Source organism: Ceratotherium simum, chromosome 22 (genome assembly GCF_057802395.1).
Source record: "Ceratotherium simum simum isolate JZ-2026a chromosome 22, ASM5780239v1, whole genome shotgun sequence".
In the NCBI taxonomy this organism is placed as follows: domain Eukaryota; kingdom Metazoa; phylum Chordata; class Mammalia; order Perissodactyla; family Rhinocerotidae; genus Ceratotherium; species Ceratotherium simum.
In genome coordinates, this window is record NC_141921.1 from 19,363,622 (window position 1) to 19,388,561 (window position 24,940).

The 24,940-nt window shown below is 43.5% G+C and overlaps 1 protein-coding gene across 2 annotated transcripts in view; it reads left to right on the forward strand.

Annotated features, from left to right (window-relative positions):
- The window catches only part of TRIT1 (tRNA isopentenyltransferase 1), a 44,337-nt gene extending 34,921 nt beyond the window's left edge, over positions 1-9,416 (forward strand). For both annotated transcript variants that reach the window (XM_004426004.3, XM_087446208.1), the window contains 7 exons: positions 45-187; positions 1,958-2,069; positions 2,449-2,561; positions 2,814-2,891; positions 5,774-5,883; positions 6,204-6,321; positions 8,571-9,416. In XM_004426004.3, the coding sequence (XP_004426061.1) occupies positions 45-187; positions 1,958-2,069; positions 2,449-2,561; positions 2,814-2,891; positions 5,774-5,883; positions 6,204-6,321; positions 8,571-8,740 (844 nt within the window). In that variant the 3' untranslated portion in view covers positions 8,741-9,416. The remainder of the gene's footprint in view (positions 1-44; positions 188-1,957; positions 2,070-2,448; positions 2,562-2,813; positions 2,892-5,773; positions 5,884-6,203; positions 6,322-8,570) is intronic.
- The last annotated feature ends 15,524 nt before the right edge of the window (positions 9,417-24,940 follow it).

Here is a 24,940-nt window from a genome sequence, read left to right on the forward strand (position 1 = left end):
CTTGAGAATTAATATTTCCTAATGGTGCCCTTCAAATGACTTAGGAGCTTGCAAGTGTTTGAAGAAACGGGAATCTCTCATAGTGAGTTTCTTCATCGTCAACATGCAGAAGAAGGTGGTAGTCCTCTTGGAGGCCCTCTGAAGTTTCCTAACCCTTGCATCCTCTGGCTTCATGCTGACCAGACAGGTAAAAGCCCTTTGATGCCCTCGAGTCCTTCTGAGATAGAGCTTATAGTAATACATTACTATATATAAAATGCTTAGAACCATGAGTGGCTCAGAGTAAGCACTAAACTATAATAGCAGCAATAGTTAACTATTAATTTTATTACCATTACTATTTTTTGTTGACTTAGGCACAGTGCCTTTCCCCTAGGTATCTGTCTGGAGAGGGAGGAAGTATAGCCCTGGCACTAGGATAAGATATCAAGGGTGGGATAAGATGGGGTGGGTGGAATAGGAAAGAGACTGCCATCCAGGGAAGATCCAAAGGAGAAAGAGAGGGAAGGCCCCTGTGGAAGGAGGTCTGACTCCCTGGGTTGGTTGGTGGCTGGATCACTGATTATTCTAGAAGCAGTAGGCCTGAGAAGTGAGTATGATGGTTAGCTAGCTAGCTTGATGGTGGTTTTTTTTGCTGAATTATAACGCCCTGTGATAGTAGTAACTTCTTTATCTAACGAACATTCAGTAAGCATTCAATGAAGTGTCAAGTATTCTGCGTGGTACTTGGATTTCAGAGATGACTATGAGACAGTGCCTGCTCTTAAGGAGCTCCCAGTCTAGTGGGCCAACAAATAATGAGGTACATACTGCGTTGTGATAAATGCTGGGCTAGAAAGTGCTGTGGGGCCACAGACAAGGGATGATGAGCATTCTCAGGGGGGAGTCAGGGACCAATTTGTAAAGGTAACCTATGAGCTAGGTCTGGAGGGATGAGGAGATTATTATGAGAACAGGCAGTATAGCGTAGTGATTAAGAGCACGGTCTCTGAACCAGACTGGATTCAAATTCCTGCTCCACCATCTTCTAGCTATGTGAGTTTTAAGGCAAGTTAGTTTACCTTTCTCTGCCCTGATTTTCTCTTCTGTAAAATGGAGATAATAATAGTACATATCTCATAGCTTCATTGAAGATTAGATGAATTAATAATATATACAAAGTGTTCAGAATGTGCCTGACACATGGTGAGTCCTCAGTAAATGGAAACTTTTTAGGAAGATAGAAAAAAGGGTTACTATCATTGCAGGCTGAGAAATAGCAACGGTAGAGATGTAGAAGAGCGTGACTGAAATGTTGAAAATTTATTGTTAAATTAGTCTCAGTTATAAGTTTCTAGAAAAAGATAATGTTTTAATGAAATTTTTGTAAATAAAAACATGTACTACAATTCAGCATAAAATAATGGTATCCGATTCATAGTAAAGCTGTGTTTGACCACTACATCTGAATGATTATGAGCTCTCCCTCTATGCTCCTTTGTCTGGTTCATTAGTTCAAGATATACCTAGGATGGCTTTGGATTAAAGTTCCTCGTTCCTATCCAAGGTATCATCTGAGAGTTCTTAAATGTGAAATAACGCAAAGTTAGAGTAACAAATATAATGGAAAAAAGTAAGATGGATAAACCAGGGGGCTCTCAGCTACCTCTAAAATAAACAGTGGATGTACATTCCATACGAGAATAAAATATTTGTTCTTCCTAATAGCTGTAATTGTATCCTTTCTCTTTATATAATAAGAAAACATATGCTTCATTCTGGCTGTTTTTATTGGAGTTGCAGAGTCTTAAGTGTGACTAAATATGATATGAATTTATATATTATATAATCTTTGGACTCGCAACCCTTTCCTCCATTTGAACAAATTCTTCTTTGTGGCAGCCTGTCCATTCATTCTGTAAGTGTGTAGTACACACCTACGGCAGGCTGGCTGGTTGATGGGCTAATTTGATTCAAGTTCTAGATGAGCGCTTGGATAAGAGAGTGGATGACATGCTTGCCGCTGGGCTCTTGGATGAACTAAGAGATTTTCACAGACGCTATAATCAGAAGAAAGTTGCGGAAAATAGGTGAGGATTTGGCTATTACTTTGACCTACTCTCCATCCCTGGCTTATGGTCAAAAGACCATAAACATAATACTGGCTTTGGATCTACCTGTTTGTTAGCCTTTGTCCTTGGCATTGGCAAAGCTTGTTGGAAGGAGGTTTGATATACTTGTTACAGTTGCAGTTTTCTAATCTGTCAGACATGCCCAGAAGTTAATTTTCAAGGGAAGTAACCTGGGAGCCAGTGGGGGGTGGTAGAGGAAGGATTTCAGAGAGGCAGTAACTGCTAAGGATCTCAATTTCCTCATCTATGAGATGAAATGGCTCGGCTAGATCATCTCCAAGGCCCCTGCTAGCTCTCAGATGGAATGGCTCATCTGCTGATGCTCTCCTGTTCCCAGCCAGGACTATCAACATGGTATCTTCCAGTCAATTGGCTTCAAGGAATTTCACGAGTACCTGATCACTGAGGGAAAATGCACACCAGAGGCTAGTAACCAGCTCCTAAAGAAAGGTGTGAATTCCTCCATCTAACCTAGCCTTGGACATCCTTGGGTGACAGAGTACCCTGCTGGTATGGTCTGCGAAAGAGCTGATGCTACAAGAGTCCCAAGTGGCCTTCAGCTCAGAATTGAGGTTTTCATCTACCGAGTGTCCACCAGTGTGCTGCCATGGCAAATTTCCTCTTCTCCTGGGCTGGGTGGGCCTGCCCTTGGCAGGGTGAGAACCTTTCATGAGAGGTTCTTACATCTACCTTATCTTTCAGGTATTAAGGCTCTGAAACAAGTGACTAAGAGATACGCCCGGAAGCAAAACCAATGGGTTAAAAACCGTTTTTTGAGCAGTAAGTCTCATGTTCTTCCTTATCCCCTGGGTCTTTTTTCAATAGAATTTAGATGTCCTCAGCTCACCCAGAAAGTGAACTTTAGTTTCTAGGCTTGTTCTAAGATTTGGGACCTGACCTGGAGGAGGGTCTATTGTGTAAATGAATGTCCCAGGGATATTTTCTTGTGATGTCTCAGAAAACAAATTAGATCTTTCTAATGAGGAGTCTGCCTTATGCCTTGAACGCATGGGTGCTGGCTACAAACAGGTAAGAGCAAAATAGCAGCATCGTCTTAGTAGAGTTGGTGCCCAGGGTTGATTTTAGCTTCAAATTGTATCTGAAGAACAATCAGATTTCTGTAGGGATGCTTTCCTAATTAAAATGGTTCTTGGGCCAGATGAGCAGTATAAAAAGATAAAACCTTCACCAGTTCTCCCAGTATCACTTTCGTGTTCAGACATGTGGTGCTTCAGACCGCTTCAATTTTAACTTTAGTTGAACGGTACTTTTAAGGAAAAGAGGAGGAAATTCTCGTTCATTTGACCCTGTACTACGTCCTCTGGCACTAAATTTGGTGCTATACATATATTATTGAGCCTTTGAAGTAGATGTTATTCTTTTTGTTTTTTGTTTTTGTTTTTTGTTTTTTTTTTGCAGGTAAGGAAATGGAGGCTTCGAGAAGTTAAATAACTTGCCAAAAATCCCCTAGGTAATAAGCAGTAGAGTATTGAACGCAGGCCTGACTCCAAAGTCCACACTCTGCTTTATACCACTCTTCTTGTTTCCTTTAGTTATAACTTTAGCTAGACAGCATTAGTATTGGGCCTTGGGTAAGAATTGTGTGCTTATGAGTTAAAAGGAGATTAATTTAAAGGCATTAAGCATAAGTGAAACCCAATTTTATCTTGTGGGCACTTTTTTTTTTTTTTTTTTTTTATTTATTTATTTTATTTTTTCCCCCCAAAGCCCCAGTGGATAGTTGTATGTCGTAGCTGCACATCCTTCTAGTTGCTGTATGTGGGACTCGGCCTCAGGATGAACGGAGAAGCAGTGCCTCGATGTGCACCCGGGATCCGATCCCGAGCCACCAGCATCGCAGCGCGCGCACTTAACCACCAAGCCACAGGGCCGGCCCTTGTGGGCACTTTTTAAATATGCTTCTGAATCATCCCCTGTTTTCCTTTGCCATTAGACTTCTGCTTTCAGTTACAGATAAGGGCAGCTGAGGCCTCCACCCCTGCTCCTCAGTACCTCTGAACAAAAACACCTTGATCCCTGTTGTTGACTGCTGGGGTGCTGAAGTTTTCTCTCCCAGCTCTCACTCTCTGCCAGAGCTCTCCAGTGTAGTTCTGGTGCCAAGAGGCTCTTTCCACTTTCCTCTGTTTATCCTACTCTCTCTGTATGTCCTGTTAGATAGAAGAAGTCTTTGCGTCAGCTGAAATTGAGGTTTACTACTACAAATTTCTAATGCAGCTTCTTTTCTCCCAGGGCTAACAATTAGTCTGTAACAAAAGACATTTTTTGTAATGGTTTGGAACTTCCTTCTGTGGTAAAGCCACAGTAACTCCCCCATCTGAGTCAGGAGGGTTGATGGCACAGTGCATCATATGTCCGTTCCTTATTCATGTGTATGCCAGCACAGTGCTGGTGCTAGAGTGAAAGGCGCAGCTGCCCTGTAAATCAGGAGCCATGTGTGATTGGCCAGGGCTGGTCTGCTGGGATATGGTTCTGGCAAGAAGCCAGAGGGACTTCCCCACCCCAGCTTGGCCTTGGACCTAAGCCAGAAATAGCAGCTGGGAGCCGAGAACTTGTTGAAAGGTGCTTAGACGGGGCACAGAAGCCCAACAAAGGACTTAGAGGGGAAAGGAAAATATAGAGTGGCCTGGAGACAGGTGCAAAGCTTAGCCAAAGCCAGGTGTGCTGTGGATGTTGCCTGCACCTTCCTAGTCTCACCTTTCTGTGTGGTGGCAGGTGCAGCTCAGTCCAGTTTATGAAGAATCTTATTTGTGGTTGACACAATCAAAAGGCCAGCACCTGCCAGCCGTTGGCATCTCAAGGACTTTGATGTTTTGTCCATGGGTTGATGCTCTTTGCCTTTAGGCAACTGACTTAACCTAGCTGTCGAAGGCAATTTAGTGTGTCCACAGACTGGGGAAGCTACCAGCAGAATCTAAAGATGGTTGGCTCAGATGGAAGAAATCCCTGTAGCTGTACTCTTGGCTACCACCAGTCTCATCTCCATTTGGAAATATTTACCAGAGGGTGTTTCTGGAATACTACTCTAGATCTGTTTCCTAAAAGGAGAGACTCAACTAGTTCAATTCCAAGGCTTCTTTCTAATTCTCAGATTCAGTGACTCATTGGCTAATACTATGCTGTTCACAGCCCATTATTATTGGTACAGTATCAGTGAGATTCATGAGTGTCAGACTGCTGAAGGAATATATACAAACTTGAGACTAGTGTCTGCTCCTGAAGAAAGCTGTGAACTCTTGCCACAGAGTTATATCTCTGTAAGATGATATGGCACTTAGAACAGGCACTTATTTCAAGCTGTTAGTTTATTTCCTCCTATGATGTGCTGTCTTTATGTTGTAACCCACACAGTGGTCACTAGAGCTATTACTCTGTATTGTTTTCCTGACTGATCTGGAAGATCCTATACCCGAGACTCTGGATTATGCAGCTAGACTTATTGGCAGCAGACCAGTCAACCTTCTAGGTCTTTCTTGGATTGTATGTAGCTATTTGGTTCATGTTTCTGGTTGAAATGAATGGCATGGTCAGAATGTTTATTCCTTTGGCCCCATATGTTTCCCTTGAGAATTTTGGAGTCCAGGGAGCACAAAAGATTACGTCTTGGGGGCTGACCTCTCACAACTTTTCTTTGTCATTATTAGGACCTGGTCCCAGTGTGCCCCCAGTATATGGCTTAGAAGTATCTGATGTCTCGAAGTGGGAGGAGTCTGTTCTTGAACCTGCTCTTGAAATCGTGCAAAGTTTCATCCAGGTGATTGTTAATCATGGTACTGTCTGTTTTCTGGTTTTCAGAGAGCTTTCCTTAGCTGACGCCTTTGTTACTAGCCAGGGAACCAAGCCCTCTTTTCCTTGGAATAGGGTAGAAGGGTTGGCTGCTTTTAGATTCTTCGAGGCTGCGTTTCTACTTTCACATTCAGAAAGGTTGTTGGTAAAATCTCTTCACAGCCCACCTGCTCTCTTTGATGAGAAAAAGGAATCTTGGGAAAATCCCACTCCCTTTAATATCAGAGAATGATGCTCAAATCTCTTAGAATCAAATGCTTGTCTGCCATCCCTTCCTTGTTCTTTTAGGGCCACAAGCCTGCAGCCACTCCAGTAAAGATGCCCTTCAATGAAACTGAGAACAAGAGAAGTTATCACATGTGTGACCTCTGTGATCGAATCATCATTGGGGACCGTGAATGGGCAGGTAGAGTCTGGGAAAAAGCATGGAGAAATCTGTAAGGGTGGGTGACATTGACTTTGTGCAATTTAAGGTCTTTGGTAGGTTCGATGCTAGAGTCTGTTTATTTGTAAAGAGATGTCCAGATTCCTCCACGAGGCTGGTCAAATTTCATGGAGGCCTTTCCAAATAGGAGAGTTATCTTTGTATTCTGAATTTCAAAAGAAGATCATATGCCCTCTAGCTTCAGCTGGAATAGATATTTTATACTGAGAGGTCTGCAGTTAACTTTCCAGAGCTCCTTTGACTTTCATGATCCTGCCTTATAAGAGGTTCTTGGCCCTTCATGTTTAGATCTCAGTGGGGGTGAGGTAGGATTGTAAGGGAAGCCAGGCAACTCACCCAAGAGACCAAAGAAGCAGAAACAGCTGACACGGAGCAGAAAGTGCAGTTACTCCTCCTCAGTATATTCTTCAAAAGTGGTATCTCTTCAGTGATTTTTAGGGTAGTACATTGAAATGGTGATGGTTGCTAAAACTGTGATGAGAAGTGTTAAGGAAACCTGTGTGAAAGCAAGACTGTCAGACATGTAAAAGAAGGTAGTCTCGGGTAATATCTTCTTCACAAGATATTCCCCAGCCAACCCGGAGTCTCCCTGCCCTGTGTCGCCAGTCTGTCTCCCTGCTTTAGAGCCTGGATCTGCCTCTGCCACAGAGTCACACTGCACTCCCGTCGGGTTTCTGTAGTCATCCAGTCAAAGCCCAAATGGCTTTAGCCTCCAAGCCTTGAATTTACGTGTACTTAGAAACTTGTTTAAGGCTCACTCCTTTTAGGCACAGTAGGGCCTGTAGTTTACCCAGCGGCTGGAATCCTTCTGTTCAGAGTACTGGTTTGTTTGCATGGGATTCTCATAGAAGTAGATTTTTCTCCCCATACCAACCAATAGAATGATTAGTTCTATTAACTGGTAACTCTGGCAAAATGAACTCCATTGTCAGAGACTGGGGATGGCTGTGATTGCCCAAGCAGCAGAAGAAGGCTCAATTGTCGTTGATTTATAATGATGAAAGGGAAAGAGAAAGAGTGTCTGATTGTTTTTTCTGAAGGAAACTTAGTGGTTCGATTTGTCGAATGTCCTTCAGGGGGAGCCTTAGAGAAGCAACATTTGTGAGCCTTTGTGAGCTTAGCTTGTGTAAGCCCTTCTATAGTGCCATCTGTCAAGGCCTTGCTCCCATCTCCTGCTGCCGTGGAGAGCCGCTCCAGAAGCCCATTTTTGCCTTAGGCTCTAGCTGGAGAACAAAGCTGACTTTTTCCCCCAAGTAAACTTTTCTTTGACTTCTAACCACTTCCTTACTTATTTTTGCTTCTAAACTCTTAAAAATGATGTTTTTAATATGTATACAGGAGAATTTAATCCAGTTGTCTCCCTTTAGGTGGTCCGAAATAAGATTTCCTTGAAAAGGAACAGGATAGTAAAAAGGAGCTTATATAAATTAGTCAGAGAGTGGGAACTATCTTTGGGGTGAGAGATCAGAAATTGATATCAGGCAACAGTGGCTTTCAGCTTTACTGCCTCTGTGGACTCTAAAAAGGGTCATCAGAGAAGAATGCTTGTTGTTATCCCTCTGGAGCATTGTGTGCTTGGAGAATGTCAGCCTTGTGGGTTAGTCGTTCAAATGGCTTATCTGACCTAGGCATAAGGATGTTAGACCAGGAGGGGCAACCTGTGCAAGCAGGGAAGTGGGAAGGGCAGCTCTGGATGCTGTAGGGCTGAGGCAGGACAGGGCATCTGTCCTGCAATACAGACAAGGATCTGGATTTGTAACTTTTTAGCTGTTGGAGTTGAAATGTTACCTGTATCAGGAAGCCCTTATACTGGAAAATTGAGTCTCTTTTTGAGCTACAGGTAAAGAGAAGGAAGAGCTTAACCTGCTGGGTGACCTTGGACAAAATGTAAGACCTCTGCGAACTTCAGTTTCCTCCTGTATAAAATGAGCTGAATAATACTGTGCTGCAAGATTGTTGTGAAGATTAGTGATGTGAAGCACCTAGCAGGGTGCTCTTGATACATGGTAACTCGCTCTAGTTTGCTAGCTAGCTGGCCATGTAACTTGTCTTCCCTTGAAAATGCTAAGCAGCTGTACCAATACATGTGTTGATCCTGTTATTGCTAAAGAAAAGGATTGTATAGTTAATTTTGTATGCTTCTAGGATTAATTCTAGAAAATCCTAATGAGTTTTATTTTGTTTTGTTTTCTGTTTTGGTTTTGTCTTAGCACATATAAAATCCAAATCCCACTTGCACCAACTGAAGAAAAGAAGAAGATTGGACTCAGATGCCGTCACAACCATAGAAAGTCAGGGTATTTCCCCAGACCGTGACAAAGAGCTTAAGGAGAAGGGATCCCCAGGGCAGAGTGGTGAAGAGCTGAAATCCGGTGATTAAGAGACATGTCCAGTGGCCTTTGCAAGGGTAGTGCGGATCCAGTTCAGCAGGGGGAGTTATGTCTTGTGTCCCAATCTGGGCTGAGGAGCACCATGCAGAAAGCTCCCACCATTTTCTTTCATTCAATGGTATGGTTTTAAAGTCTCATGTTCTCTTTCATGGAAACAGCAGGTCTTGTCAGCTCCTTGTGTGGCTGATGTATCTGGTAATGAGTTTGGACAGGGATATTTTTTTTCTTTTTTAAGCTTAAAGGTTCTATTTTAAAAGAGGCACAGATTGTACTTGTTTACAGTTGAGGATCTTTTTGGTGATGAATACCAGAATTCACTACATCCCTTAAAAAAGAAATTTTATGTTCCTGACTCTGGCTAAAAATGTCTAATTTCCAGACACTTTTATAGATAACTGAAGTATTGTGAGCCACAAATCGAGTTCTGGATTTGAGTAAATGTCAAGAAAGGACTGGCCACAATGAGCTGATTAATTGAACCAAACCAGTTCGTGGAATTCTGTAAGGAAAGAATCAGACCAAGGTGGTTGTGACATGGGACTTGAAAACTAAAGACTGAAATTTGTTGATCTCCTCCTGTGTTATAATTGCTGTCACTGCTGTCTTTCTATTGAGTTAGGAATCTATATTTTTATTGAAAGTTGAATAAAGAAAAAGTTTGCAAGAGCCTCTTTAGTCCTTAAAGATATATGTGTGTCCACCTCTGGTTTATATACAATATGCTCTGTTATCAACATGCTAGCTTTTTCTCAGATTTGACATTCTTCATATGATCATGCTCTCTGTTCATTTATTTAGCAGATGTTTATTGAACACTTATTATACTCTTGGCAGACATCTGGAGAGGGTCTTTTACTGGAGAGTTGTTATTTCCAGTTGAAGCTCTCTTTCTGGAGTGACCTGAGCTGCCAGCAATGTTAAGTATATGTATGTATTATTTAACATAAAATTAAGCATTTTTAAGTTTACAGTTCAGCAGCATTAATTACATTCACAATGTTGTGTAACCATCACTGCTGTTTCCAAAACTTATTCATCACCCCAAACAGAAACTCTGTACCCATTAAGCATTAACTCCCCATTCAAGTAATATTTTATTTGTTCAGAATCTACTATATGAGGCCCCAGACTGGGCTAGAGGGAGTATAGAGATAAAATGAAATGTGGTGCTTGTTTTTAGGGAGCTGGTAAATCCTGTGTCTATATACACAAACAGCCAATCTAGGTGAGAGATAAGGCCAAAAAAGCTGTGCGGGGTTTCACTTTGGAGGGGAAGGGAAGGGGTCATGGAGGAAGAAGCATTTCTGCGGGACCTTAAAAAGCAGTTCTGGATAAAGGTATTGTTAGCTGTGCACACAAGGAGAGGGTAAAGTAGAAGAACTATTGAACTTGATTGACCTTTTTAAACAGTGCTGAATTCCATAGCTCACCCACCCTTTTTTTCCTTACAACATTTTTTAAAAGTTTTATTTTTTCACTAGATTTCTTACATAGTTCAAAAATCAAAATGATATAAAAAGACATTCATTGAGAAATCTCTCTCCCACCTCCGTCTCCTTCTCCCCCCATAGATAATCACTTATTAGTCTCTTATCTCTCAAGAGGTTTTTTAAAGCAAAAATGAACAAATACAAATATATATTCTTAATTTTTCTCCTTACTCAAAAGATAGCATATAGCACATACTGTTTCTGTCACCTTGCCTGTTGGCAGTACCTGGATGTGCATGGATTTCTCCTGCCACCTCTGTCCTATTTTTGGCCTTAACCACCCACCTGGGGTCCCCCAGTTGACCCCAGGCCATAAGCAGGGTTCACTCACCTTTGTTTACTGAATTTCATTCAGTTGCCAGAGTTTAGGCCAAAACTAGCCTCTGAGGAATTCTTAAGCTGTAGCCAGCCCATTCATTCAGCCAGCAGATATTTTAGAACTTACTGTGTGCCAGGGGCTGTGCTAGACTCTGGGGATACAGTGGTGATCAAAAAAGTCCACATTCATCAAATAATTACAGAATTACAGCTGTGATAAGGGCTGTAGAGAACGGACACTTTCTGTAAGGGCAAGTGATCCGAGGACCTGCCTCACCTTGGTGTGTGGGAGTGTGTGCATGTGCGGGGAGGAGGCGTGTGCTGAGGCGCACATGTGACACAGCATGATGCTGGGGCAGGAGTCTGGGGCCAGGACTGCGGATATGGTACCACGTAACCTGGAAAGCTGGGTTTTTCAACATGGCTTCAGTGGCTTCTCTTCTCCCTCCTCCCCCACCCAGTCTATAGGATGTCCTGGGCCCCTTGAGTTTTATTGAACCGTTCACTGATTTGAATCACAAGAATACATTTTTCTCTGGTCAAAGAAGAAATTATCATTGTATCCACCCCATATTGTTGTTTACATTAAACACAGTATAATTTTCCCAATCAGTTTTGTTAACTACTTCGGGAGCTAACTGGGTAGGAAGCCACATCTTCCTACTGGAAGTGGAGGTGAATACTTAGCATGAGTCAAGCAGGACCAAGCATTTTACATACATTATCTTCTCATGATTTCTATTCCTGTTAACAATGGGGAAACGAGGGCTCAGCAAAGGAGTACAGCTAGTAAGTGGCAGAGCTGGAACTGAGGTGAACCCAGCAGACTTCAGAGCTCAGGCTGTTGAGTACTGTGCTAAGCTGGCAGTTTTTAGGGAGGAATCTTAGTCTCTCTGAAATGCTCTTCACTCAAGTTGCTAAAGATGTTTTAGCTTTAAAAAAGTCTCAGTGGGCAAGCAGAAAAAATTAGTTTTAATAATCCTACCTCAAAAAGCCTTTAATCCTTCCATCTGAAATACCTGGAGCAACAACTTCTTATTGGACTCATTGCTATCTCTGGCGGTTAGAAATTAGAAATTTCTAGGGCCAGCCCCAGTGGCCTAGTGATTAAGTTTGGCATGCTCCACGTCAGCAGCCTGGGTTCGGTTCCTGGGCACAGACCTATACAAGTCATCTATTAGTGGCCGTGCTGTGGTGGTGGCTCACACCCCAAAAAAGAGGAAGATTGGCAGAGGATGTTAGCTCAGGGTGAATCTTCCTCAGCAAAACAAACAAAAAAAACCCAGGAATTTCTTTTACTTTTTAAATTTATTTTTTATTTTTTCTGAGGAAGATTAGCCCTGAGCTAATATCTGTGCCAGTCTTCCTCTGTTTTGTATGTGGGTCACTGCCACAACATGGCTTGATGAATGGTGTAGTTCTGCACCCAGGATCCGAACCCATGAACCTGGGCCGCTGAAGTGGAGCATGTGGAACTTTAACCACTCAGGAATTTCTTGAAAGAAAAAATCAAAGTGCCTAGTATTTATGAAGCGCCTAGGAAGTGTAAGGCACTGTGATTGTGCCCCCGCCCCTATTCTTGGAAACTGTAAATTCGGCAAGTTGGAATTCCTTCACCAGCAGCAGAGAATGGGGAAGGCAGAACACTCACTGGAAATCTGCTTGGTGCCCTGGTCTGAGGCACTACCCTGAGGTAGATTTCCCCTTCTCTGCCTGCTGCCCTTTGGATGACTTTGCTGTTGAGCGTAGGGAAGGAAAGTAGTTCTTCCTAGTGACTATCAAAATGTAGAGATGAAAGGATCCTTGGCACCTTCTTGTACAGATGAGGAAACAGGCTCAAAACGTGGATGTTCCGCAGTCACAGTGAGGTGGCAAAGCCGGGACGAACCTCAGGTTCCCTCTCTCACTGAACTACTAAATCTCATACCCTGTCACATTTGAGAGCAGGGAAGGACCATAGAGACCAGCTTTGGGCTATTTGTTCAGCCTGGAGTGAGGATGAGGAATGCCATTTTGTACCATCTGGCTCAGCTAAACCCCAGACAAGCAGAGCCCTTCAGTCCAGGTACCCATAGTCTCCAGTCCAGAGCAGTGCTATGTAAATGGCTTTGGTAATGAATTCCAACACTCAGCAAGCAATCAGGTCCATCTACCTCTGTCAGTAAAAACCTTTTTCCCCTAGACTTATTGAGATATAATTGACGTATAAAGTAAAAATCTTGACTAGGCTTTAGACGCTTCTTGCAGTTCTGACAACAGTGTTTGGGAAATACTTTGACTCTGAAAAGAGAGCTGGCATCTTAGTCTTTAAAATATTTTGCTAGATTTTTAGGGCTAAGCAAGATAGCAGTTCATTTATAGTCTAGGTACATGGTTTGATCCTTTGTAACTCTCAGTAACTGTATTCTTAGCCTCAGTTCCACATTCTACACAGAGGATTTTTCTCCTTAAAACAAAGCACACTGGGGCCAGCCTCATGGCGTAGTGGTTAAGTGCGTGCTCTGCTGCCAGCGCCCCGGTTCGGATCCCAGGTGCTCACTGACGTACCTCTTGTCAAGCCATGCTGTGGCAGCATCCCATATAAGGTGGAGGAAGATGGGCACGGATGTTAGCCCAGGGCCAGTCTTCCTCAGCAAAAAAAGAGGAGGATTAGCATGGATGTTAGCTTAGGGCTGATCTTCCTCGCCAAAAAAAAAAAACAAAGCACATGGGCTGGCCGGGTGGCAGAGCGGTTAAGTGCGCGCGTCCGCTGCGTGACCCCGGGTTCACAGATTCAGATCCTGGGCGGGCACTGATTCACTGCTTGTCAAGCCATGCTGTGGCAGCGTCCCATATAAAGTAGAGGAAGATGGGCATGGATGCTAGCCCAGGGCCAATCTTCCTCAGAGAAAAAGAGGAGGATTGGCATCGGATGTTAGCTCAGGGCTAATCTTCCTCACACACACACACACAAAACACATACAACACAACATTGAAAAAAACAACAACAAACTACTAGAAAGCAAGCTTTAATAAATGCAGTAACCTGTCTGTATATCCCCAGCATCCAGAAAGTCAATTATATGTTGAATTAATTGCAGGAAAACATAAAAACTAAGTGGGTCTCTACATAAATGATCTGTTTCAATTGTTAAATAGTTTTGAACCAGGATGACGAAGTCTTGGGATAGTAGCCACAGGAAGAAATTTCACTATTTGATTATCACTTACTTGGGCGGTTAGGGCTATTTTCTAAAAAGATGGCTAACTGGTCATTTGTAAAGCTGTTTTGAATACATACAAAGGAAGCTGCATGGTTGTAGTAGTTAGAGTAAAGGGCTAAGCTGCTGTAACAAAGCGACTGAACAATACAGTGGCTTAAAGAACAAAAGTTTCTTTCTCACATAGCAGCTCTGAGGGGAGTTAACATTTCTGAAGTGAACAGTGCAGGTCAGTGGGGCAGCTGTGCTCTGAGGGGTCATTCAGGGACACAGTTTCCTTATATCACGTTGCTCCTCCATCCTCTGGGCAGCATTGTCATCACCTGCACGGTTGAAGCTGGGTCATCACGGTTGAAGCTGGGTCATCACGGGTTCCAGCCAGTGAGAAGGGGAAAGAGAGCAAGGAGGAGTCACGCCCAATGCCTTAAGGCCTAGACCCTGCAGTGGCACGCATACTTCTGCTCACTTTCGTTGGCAAGAACTTAGTCATAAGGCCACACCTACCTGCAGAGGAGACTGAGAAATGTAGTCAAGCCGTATGCCAAGAAAGAATGGGAGAACAGATTTTGGTGGGCAGTTTGCAGTCTCCACCAAATTAATATCATGGAAAGAGCACTGAGTTCCAGGCTGGTTTAACTAATTAGCTCTAGTAACTTGCTGGGGGCAAATCTTTCGGTCTCCCCATCTGTGAAACCAGTGAGTTGTATGGGCTGACCTCTGAAAAATTTCAAAAAGTAAAGCTTGACAAAACCTTGGCTGGTGAGATTTTAAGACGAGAATGAAAAAAGCATTATAGGGAACATGAGACTGAATGAGGCTAAGGGCCAATGGCTAACACTCCAAAGATGGCGGGGAGAAAAGATAGAAGGTATTTTGGTGGCATTGTGAAATAACTGAACTAAGGGCTATAACTACCTGCCTCCAGACTTTATGTGGAAAAAACAAAACAAACCTGCTATTTGTACTTGCAGCTAAACACTTTCCTATCATATAGGCTATCTATATGACCTTGGGAAAACTGCTCAAGCAGCCTGAGGTTCCTCATATATAAAATGGGGTCATTGCTTCCATTTCAGGGAACATCATAAGGATTAAATGAGGTCCTTTTGAAACAGCATAGTGTTTGGCACAGCAGTGCCTCATAAATGGTAGATATAAATTGGATTTATTTGCTTCATTGGATAAAAATTGTTAATGCTACTAAAGTGTTGGTTTATGGTATGGTGTGAGTTCCCAAAAGTTATCAGGGCAAACTCTGACCTAAAACTGACTAGTTTAGTGGTCCACAGTGCTAATGGCCAGAAACGGTGCCTCACGCTTTTTCTGCCACCCAGCTAGGCTTCAGCTATTAGTTGTTATTGTTATTTTTTAATGCGTATGATTTCTTCATGGATTAGCTCATTTGCTTGAACTGTTTTCTTTGCCTGAAATGCCCTTTCCCCTACCTGGCGAACTCCTGCACATCCTTTGAGGTCTAGATCGGATGTCCTCTCCTTAGATAAAGCTCCCTTGGCTCCTCTAGGGAGGCTTAGTTTCTCTTTCCTGTGTGTTCTCATAGCAGTTTATAATAATGTTAGCGAGTACTTATATAGTACTACGTGCCAGGCGTGTTCTAAGTACTTGACGTGTAATAGCTCTTTTTGTCCTCACAACAGCCCTATGAGGTAGTATCATCATTGTTGTTATTAGCTCTATTTTTCAATTGAGGAAGCCGAGTAGAAGAGTTAAGTGCTTTTCCCAAGGGCAAGCTGGGATTTGAAACTAGGTAGGTGGCTCCAAAATCTGTGTTCTTTTTCACCGTATTCTTTTACTTCCTCATTACTGTGCTAAAGAACATATCACCTGTGACTATCTCTTGCTTCCATTGGAGAGTAAATTCTGCCAAGATGTGAGTCCTATTTTAAGACAATGTGGGACACACAGTGGGCACCCAGGAGATACTGAGGCTAATTCCTGCCAGGCACAGCTCTGTAAACATGGCTACTCTTCCTTGAGTGCGTGCTATGTGTCAGGCACGTGCATACCTTATAATGATTCCTTCAAACAAATGGGCAAGGTAATTTATTATCCCCATTTTGTAAACAGGCATACATATTCAGAGATCTTAATGATGGCTGGCACTGAGTACACACACAAATATTTGCGAAGTACTAAAAAGAAAGCCCTCTGAGGGTGGGGATTTTTGTCTGTTGTTAACTGCTTTGTCCCTGGCACCCAGAAAGGGCCAGTGCTTGAAAGGCAGTCAGTAAACCTTTGTTGAGCTAGGATTTGAAGCCAATCTCGGCTGACTCCAAACCCATGCTATAACCATTGCACTACGTTTCTCCAAGGGCATTCCTAAAGGGCTTTTTAAATGTACAAATTATTTATATCCTTCTACTTATAAGAAGGAATCAAGACAAGAAAAAGCAAAAAAAAAAAAAAAAAAAAAATTTCCTGAAGAACTAACTCTTCTAAGATGTTTACGTTAGTTAAAAATCATGGTTACAGATGAAACAAGCCAAACGCAAACTAACTTAAGCAGAAAGGTGAGTTTATGGTGGGGTTACTGAGGTGTCTCATCACATTCAAGGATGGAAAAGCATCAAAGCCCCAGGCACAACTAGTACTACCTAATCTGATGCTGTGCAGACCCCCGCTCCCTTCTCTCACTGCCAACAGGCTTTCTCTACCTGGTGGGAGACAGGGCTGCCAGCAGCACCTAAGCTTTACCTCTTACAGCTTTTACATGTGCAAGAGGTTGTGCTGATGCTCTCTCTGGTTCTGAGTTCAAAAGTGCCAGGACAGGGGCCGGCCTGGTGGTGCAAGCGGTTAAGTGCGCGCGCTCCGCTGCGGCGGCCCGGGATCGCAGGTTGGGATCCCAGACGCGCACCGACACACTGCTTGTCAAGCCATGCTGTGGCGGTGTCCCATATAGAGAAGAGGAAGATGGGCACGGATGTTAGCTAAGGGCCAATCTTCCTCAGCAAAAAAAAAAGAGGAGGATTGGCATCGGATGTTAGCTCAGGGCTGATCTTCCTCTCACACACACACACACACACACACACACACACGCACACACAAAAAGCGCCAGGACATCGCACACCCAGTAGGGTGGCTCCTATCAAAAAACCAGGAAATAAATGTTGATGAGGATGTGGAGAAATTGGACCGCTTATGCACTATTGGTGGGAATGTAAAATGGTACAGCTGCTATGGAAAACAGTGTGGCGGTTCCTCAAAAAATTAAAAATAGAATTGCCATATGATCCAGTAATTCAACTTCTATGTCCAAAAGAACTGAAAGCAGGGTCTTGAAGAGATTTTTGTACACCCACGTTCATAGCAGCATTATTCACAGTAGCCGAAAGGTGGAAATAACCCCTGTGTGTCCATTGATAGATGAATGGATAAACAAAATTTCGTGTATACATACAATGGAATGTTATTCAGCCTTAAGAAGGAAGGAAATTCTGACACATGCTGCAACATGGATGGACCTTGAGGACATTATACTAAATGAAGTAAGCCAGTCAAAAAAGAATAAATACTGTATGTATGATGAAACTTACATGAGGTATCTAGAGTAGTTAAATTCATAGAGACAGAAAGTAGAATGGAGGTTGCCAGGGCCTGGAGAGAGGAGGAAATGGGGAGTTGTTTAATGGGTATAGAGTTTCAATTTTGCAAGACGAAAAAGTTCTGGAGATTGGTTGCACAACATTGTGAAATGCTTAACACTACTGAACTGTACACTTAAAAATGGTTAAGATTGTAAATTTTGTGTATATTTTGCCACAATTAAAAAAAAAAGAGTCCCAGGAAAGGGATTCATTACCCCAGCTTGGGTCTGGTGCTTACCATGAGGCCCATCAACCAGGCTAGGGATGGAGTCTTGAAAGAATAGGACAGTTCCCCTGGAAACCAAATAGATGGAGGTGGAGTCATTCCCAGAGGTAGGGTGTGTGGGTTGGTGGGAGGGGAGGGCAACTGATCAGACAAGCAGTGGATATCCACTGTGGAATTAGTGCCTTCTAGCCAGCAAGACGCTTGTTTTTCCAGCAGCAGGGGTGATCTTATGCTAAGTCTAAACTCCACCTGGGTAGCACTTGCCATTATCATCATCATCAGACATCTGTCATAGTCACTCCTTACATATTTATAGCTCAGTACAATTTTAACAAAGTTATATATCTCATTAGTCTTTGTCAAAAATCTTTGAAGTAGTTTCTACAAATGAGGGAACAGACTCATACTATTTAAGTGACTTAATGTAGGGTTGGTGTCAGTTCAGTTGTAAGGGACTAAAAGCCAATTTGAATTAATGTAGGTAGAGAAAGATTTATTGGCTCATGGAATCCAAGGACAAGTTGAACAACCAAGCCCCTCCTGAAGGGCAGTTCAGGTGCAGCTGGGCCTCAGGAATGACTGCCACCAGGGACTCAGGCACTGCCAGCACTGTCTCTGCCTCCCCTTTGTCTTCTCTGCATGCTGACTTCACTTTTTTCCTCCATGCAAACCAGTTTTCTTCAAACGATCATTGGAAGCTTCCACACCTCTCATCTTATAGCTTTTCGCCACTGCAAAGAAATGGACCTGAGTCCCAAGTTTGAAAATCCCAATGAGGGACTTCCAGTAGAGCTGAATTCTGTTGTTTCCCGTGGATTTAAGCAGGAGAGCTGGTCACCTAAGAACATGGCAGCTCTCTATAGAACCATGTGACTAGAATGGGGCTGGGGGAAGAAACGGTTTTCAGAAAGAGGCTGGGGATGGTATTGATGCTAAAAACGAAACAAAAGGTGTCCACAGCAGTGACACAGAGCAAGTAAGTGGCAGGTTAGGAGAGAAGCCTGGGGCTTCTGACTACAGCCCATAGCGGTACACGCTAACTACTGAGTACTTCTCATGCAAAAGGAAGGCCCTGTCTATGCAAGGCCCTTGGGACAGTGCATTCTCAGGTGTGAGGCTGAGGTCAGCCTTTGAGTCACCTGATATGGGGTGATGAGCCACACAAAAGCAAGACTTAAAGTCATTTAGGCCTATGTTTTTGGCCTGAGCTTCCTTCAAGAGGATTGAGGGATAAAGATCTTTCTAGAAATGTTATTTGTGGATTCAAAAACGTCTCTGTGTCCTACTAGATCTGCATAGTGAGGTAGAGTTACATGAAAACCAGTGGGTTCTTGATGGGAGGCAGAAGTGCCAGCCCACCCTCTTCAGACTTTCACAGTCGGAATCTTTCCATGCTTTTTAGAACCTACCTTCTTGATAGTGACACTCATGGCTTCCAGTTGTTTTAAATGTCAGCATGTAAAGGGTGCAGAGAATTCAGTGATCATCTTCTTCAGTTGTTTTCAAACTTGCTTTAGCTGTGGATCCTTTTTGTTTTCTTCCTCCCATAAAACCTTACCTGAACTCCAATATAGAATATGGATCGAAGCAGAGTGGTTTGGGGTCTGGGCGGGCCACAGGGGCCTCTGAACCCTCTGATTCAGTCTCCTCTCCTATGGAACCCACTTTGAAAATCACTGATCTAGATTAGCCATTTTATTTTGCAGATGGAGAAATTGAGGCCCAGAGAGGTTCAGTGCGTCACCCACAATAGCATGAAAAGCAGCAGACCCGTGACTGGAGCTCTGGTCTGCTGGCTTAGGAACCGTGTGCCTTCTGCCGTGTCGTGCTGCTTCTAGCTGTTTGGAATGGGCGCTCCAACAAAGTAGTTGTATTTTTCTTGAGGTGCGTGATAACTTGAACTGGACTAACATGAAGGCAAGTAGAGGACTTTGGGAGCCTAATCTAATGAACAGATAGCTTTATAATCAGGAACGTCTGTTTGTTAATTTATTCAACGTACTTACTAAGTGCTTACTATTCACCATTCTAGGCGCTAGAGATAATATCAGTGAACAAGACACTTCCTGTCTTCAATGAGTTCAAGTCGTTCACGCTGTTTCAATGGATGTGATAAATGCTATAATAAAGATATTTGGGTAACATGCAGGATTGTACTTGACCTAGTTCAGAGGAGTCTAGGAAGGCTTTCTGAGGAAATGGCATCTAAGAAAACACCAGAAAGAGTAACGGGAGTGAGCCAGGTAGCGGAGTGTTAGGAGAAAGGCTGGAGAGGTCTGCAGGAACCAGGTCATAGAGGGCCCTGTAAGCCATTAACCCTGAGAAAACAGCATCTGATGTGTTTACTGGAGAGATCCCATTGGTGCAAAGTGGAGAATGAATTGGCTGGAGACAGCCTCCAGGCAGGGGGATGGTTCAAGTATGTAGCAGGTCTTGATGGACTTACAGGACTTATTGATGATCAGGGAGAAGAAGGGGTCAAGAATAAGCCTCAGGCTTCTCACTCGAGCAATTGGTTGATGGTGATTCCTTCAGACAAGATGGAGAACACTGGAAGAAGAGCAGGATTGGGCTGAGAGCGGAGGATAAGTTCACTTTGGGACTTGTTGAGATTAAAGTGTCTGTGGAGAACCCTAATGGAAAGTACAGGAAGGAACTGGATATTCAGGTTGAGCCCAGAGAGAATTCTGGGCTGGAGATAGGGATTTCTAAGTTATCAGCATGGATGATATTTGGAGCTGTGGAAGATAAGGTCACTCAAGCAGGGGGTGTAGTGAGAAGAGAAAAGGTCTAAAACAGAACTTGAGGAACACCAACAATTATGAAAGAGGAACTTGCATCAGAAACTGAGGAGTGAGAGAGGGGAGAAACCAGGAGGCTGTGATCACGATCACAGAAGCTGAAAGGAGAGAGCTTTGAGAAGGGAGTAGTCAGCAGGGAAGAATGTAGAGAGGCCGTGTCCGATAAGGAATGAGACGCATTCAGTGGATTTTAGTGATGAGGACATCAGTGGTAGCCTTGGTAAGAGAAGTTTGAGTCGATGGTTAGAAAATGGCAGCCATATCTCAGTGGTTTGAGGAGTGAGTGGGAGGAGAGAGAGTGGCCATAGCGAGTGTGGTCTGCTTTGTAAATTGTGAAAGGAAGGAGAGAGGATGGTTGCCAGAGGGAGGCTTGGAGTTGAAGCAAGTTGTTTTCCTTTATTTCTGAGAGACTTTCACATGTTTAAATGCTACTTGGAAGGGGCTGGTAGTTCTAAGTACTAGAAAATGCTTTCCTCCTTTTTGAAAGATATGGAGGAATGTCTGTGCCAGTATGACAGAGCTCCTCCTTGACCCTGTCTACAGCTGGAGGTAGAGTGACCAGCTAGTCCTGTTTTGTCTGGACTTTCTTGGTGTTAGCACTGAAATTCTCACGTCCTGGGAAGCTCCTGAGTCCAGGCAAACCACGATGATTGGTTACCCTTGGTGTAGATGTCCCTTCATAAGAATAAGTAAGAAATATTTTACAGTTGCAGAGAGGGTGCTTTATCATTTTTCTGAAGATTTGGAGGAGCTGCCTACCTCAGAAAAAATACCTATTGCAAAGAACAGAAGAAAATGTAGGCAATTCTTGCTTGATGTTTCAATGGGCTTCAAAAAGATGAGACATAATTAATTTAGAACCAGCAATTCTGCAAATGGAATAATCTGAGAAAAGGAAGTGTGGAGGAGGAGCTTAAAAATGTGGCTTTTAGGGGCCGGCCTGGTGGTGTAGTGGTTAAGCTCGTGTGCTCCACTTTGGCGGCCCGGGGTTCGCAGGTTCGGATCCCACGTGGACCTACACACCGCCCATCAAGCCAGGCTGTGGCGGCATCCTATATACAAAATAGAGGAAGATTGGCACAGATGGTCACTCAGGGCTAATCTTCTTCAGCAAAAAAAAAAAAAAAAAAGTGGCTGTTAAATTAAAAACTGCATGGAAGCAATGAATGCCAGATTGAACACAGTAGGTTGATTTAGTAAAGAAAACACACTTCAGATTGTCCCAGAACACAGAGGAAACTGATAAAGATATGAAAATAAGATAAAAGAGGAAATATGGAGAGAACAATGAAAGATGAACTTTAAGAATTCAGAAATGGACTAGTGATTAATAATGAGTAATAAATCAAAACACTTTGAGTGCTTAATCTGTGGCAGGCACCTTGTAAACCCTTTACATGTGTGAACTCATTTAATCCTCAAACCATGCCATGGGATTTGTACTAGTATCCTCCCCATTTTACATATGGGGAGACTGAAACACAGGTAAGTTAACTTGTGCAAGTTTACACAGGTAGGAAGTGAGGGAGCTGGTGAACCCAGGTGATCCAGCTCCGAAGCCATGGCCGGAAGTGCTGTGCTGCCCTGCCTCCTGGTATAACATGGAAACCAAAGTATTGAGGCTTTCATTCAAGTGTTTTTTGGTGTTTCCTAAGTGCCAGGCTCAGTGCTGCTACTGGGAAAATATCAAAGAGTGGGACAGACTAGGTGCCTGCTCATATGGAGCTTACATTCTAATATAGGGAGAAAGAAAATATACTAGTAAACAAACAAGAGAGTTTCAACAAGTATTAAGTCCTATGAAGAAAAAACTGAAAAACAAGGTAGAGAGTAACTAGAGTTATGTGTGTGTTGAGATGGGTGTCACTACTTTAGATGGGACAGCAGGGAAGACCCCCTGAGGAGGTGATATCACCTGGGTCCTGAATGACGTGGAATCAGCTGTGCAAAAATATGAGGCAGAGGGAACAGCAAGTGCAAAGGCCCTGAGGTAGGAATGATCTTGGCATATTTGAGGACTAGCAAGAAGACCAGTGTGGCTACAGCAGAGTGAATGAGGGGGAGATTTGAAGGGGGCTAGATCAGGTAGGTAGGGCCTGATAGGCTATGATAAGGATTTAGGATTTTATTCTAATTGCCACTGGAAGGAGTTGAAGAAGGTTTTTTGTTTTTTGTCTGTTTGTTTGTAGCAGGGGAAGAATATCTTATTTGCACGTTAAAAGATAAGTCTGGCTGTGAGGTGGAGAATGGACTGGAAGGCGTAATAAGGATGTGGAGTTTGGAAGCAGGAAAAAGTTAGCAGATGTTCTGGCTGGAAGCAGGGCTTAGAGCTCAGAAGTTTTGGGTGGGTTAATGGTTAATGCTAGCTATCCCCAGCTTATCTAGTCACGTTCACTGATTTACCTAGAGATGAAGGATCCTTTTGTGGGAAAAAGGATCAGAGATTCCAGCCCCCTTAGAGGTAAGTAATATCGTGTCCCCCTGGGTCCTAGCTGGTTAGACCAGACCTGAGGCTGGGCCGCTCTGACTCCTTCTCCCACGAATTTCAAATTGCAACACAATCTTTCCTGGGTACACTTGAACACTCAACTGTAATGTTTGGGCATATACACAAATCTTTGTTGTATGAATGGGTACATGGCAAAAAAGTCTGCAGAGAAGGAGAAAATAAGCAGATGTGCCAGGGAAACCCAGACAAGGAGGGAGGGAAAGAGGTTCCTGGTTTCTGACCCTCCTGAGGTCTAAGGTGCTTCCTTGGGTTCCCGGACACCTCTGTTTCCTTTTTTGCATAAGTGGATTTCTGGTATGTGCAACCCAAGGATCCCCGTTCCCAGGTGTGCACATTATTGGCTCCTCTCCTTTGTGACCCCAGTGCTCTCCTCTGTGGCTGGTGGTGCCCTTGTTTCCCACAGCCTCACCAACTTAGCGCTTTGTCACCTATTTTTGTTTTTCTATTTTTATGGGCCTATCATGTTATGTTAAGGTAGTTGAATTTGCATTTATTTTATTCGCTGTTGAGACCTTCATTTTCCTGAGATAACTTTATATTGTTTACAGTTTAAGCCCTTTCTGAATAGAATCCAGTTTCACACCTACATAGTTAATTCAGTTATTTGAATAATAAACATGTATCTGGTCTGTGTGCGTGTGTTTTTTTTCTTTTTTTGGTATACATATTTTTCCACATTCTCTTTCTTTCCTTTTTTGTATTCTACAGAAGATAAAATGCCAGTTAATCCACTCACCAAGCATCCTTTGAATTCCCACTGCATGTCAGCACTGGGTGTCTAAGATGGGTATGTCAGGGTTCCCTTTCCCTTCTTTTGCCCGCCCTAGAGAAGTTGGTTTGTCTGGCCCTCCTCTCTTAGGCCACAAGCCCTCCCCGAATGATCTCATCTGCTGTCAGGCCTTAGCTCCCACCTGTTCTGCAGGCTGAGCAGGCTTTGTTTTGTTTTAATGATATGTGACTTTTACCCCATGCACTTTGTGTTCAGTGTTTGTTCAGTGTGACCCATGGGAAACTGCACTGAGATATTTCTGTCACTGTCAGAAACACCTTTGTTGTCCACAGGTATACCTTGAGTTAAACTGGCTTATACGCTACACTGCATCTTCAAATGGGCCCGTGGGACAGAGTGGCCCTTCAGGAGCCAGTAGAGCTCGCCGGGAAGCACCTCAGCAGAGCTGATCTTGGGCATTTGCCCTGCGGGCTGCCCTGCCATCAGTGTGAGGCTGCCTGTGCCATCAGAGGTGATACATTGGCCACCTCCTTGGAAGAGTGAATTTGGCTTCTGCCATCTGGAATAAGTCTGCCACTCAATCCAAAAAGGGATATGAGGAGGATGCTAGGACTGGGGCTTAAGTGCTCTACAGCTGTGTTTAGGAGAGGCTTTTGACCCCACATCACAGAGTATGACCTAGAAAAGGAAACCCATGTCTCTAGCCACAAAGGTCTCCCAGCAGTTGCAGACCAGAGCCTGTGTGCACAGATGGCTCCCACGCTCTGTCCTAGGCTCCAGACCTTCCTCCTGGACATTTCTCCTTGGCACTTCAAACTTAACATGTGCACGACTGAACACACCACCCTCCCACTGTTCCCCAAACTGCCCCTTACTCCTCTCGATCCTGATTACAATGATCTCACCGCCAGCCCCAACACCCAAGCCAAAATCCTGGCTGTCATCCTTGATGCTTTCTGTGACTCCTCCCTTTCTTTCTCTCATAACTGCCTGGTCAGCAGGTCTTACCCATCTGTATTTGTTTCCTATGGCTGATATAATAAATAACTACAAATTTAGTGGCTCAAAACAAGTCAAGTTTATTATCTGACAGTTGTGGAGGTCAGAAGTCTGACATGAGTTTTATGGGGCTAAAACCAAGGTGTCAGGAGGGCTAATTCCTTCTGGAGGCTGTAGGGGAGAAGCCACTCCTTGTCTCAGCTTCTAGAAGCTGCCTACATTCCTTGGCTTATAGCCGCATCACTTCAAACTCTGTCTTCCTCTCACATTGCCTTCCTCCTACTACTCTGGTCTCCTGGCTTCATCTTATAAGGA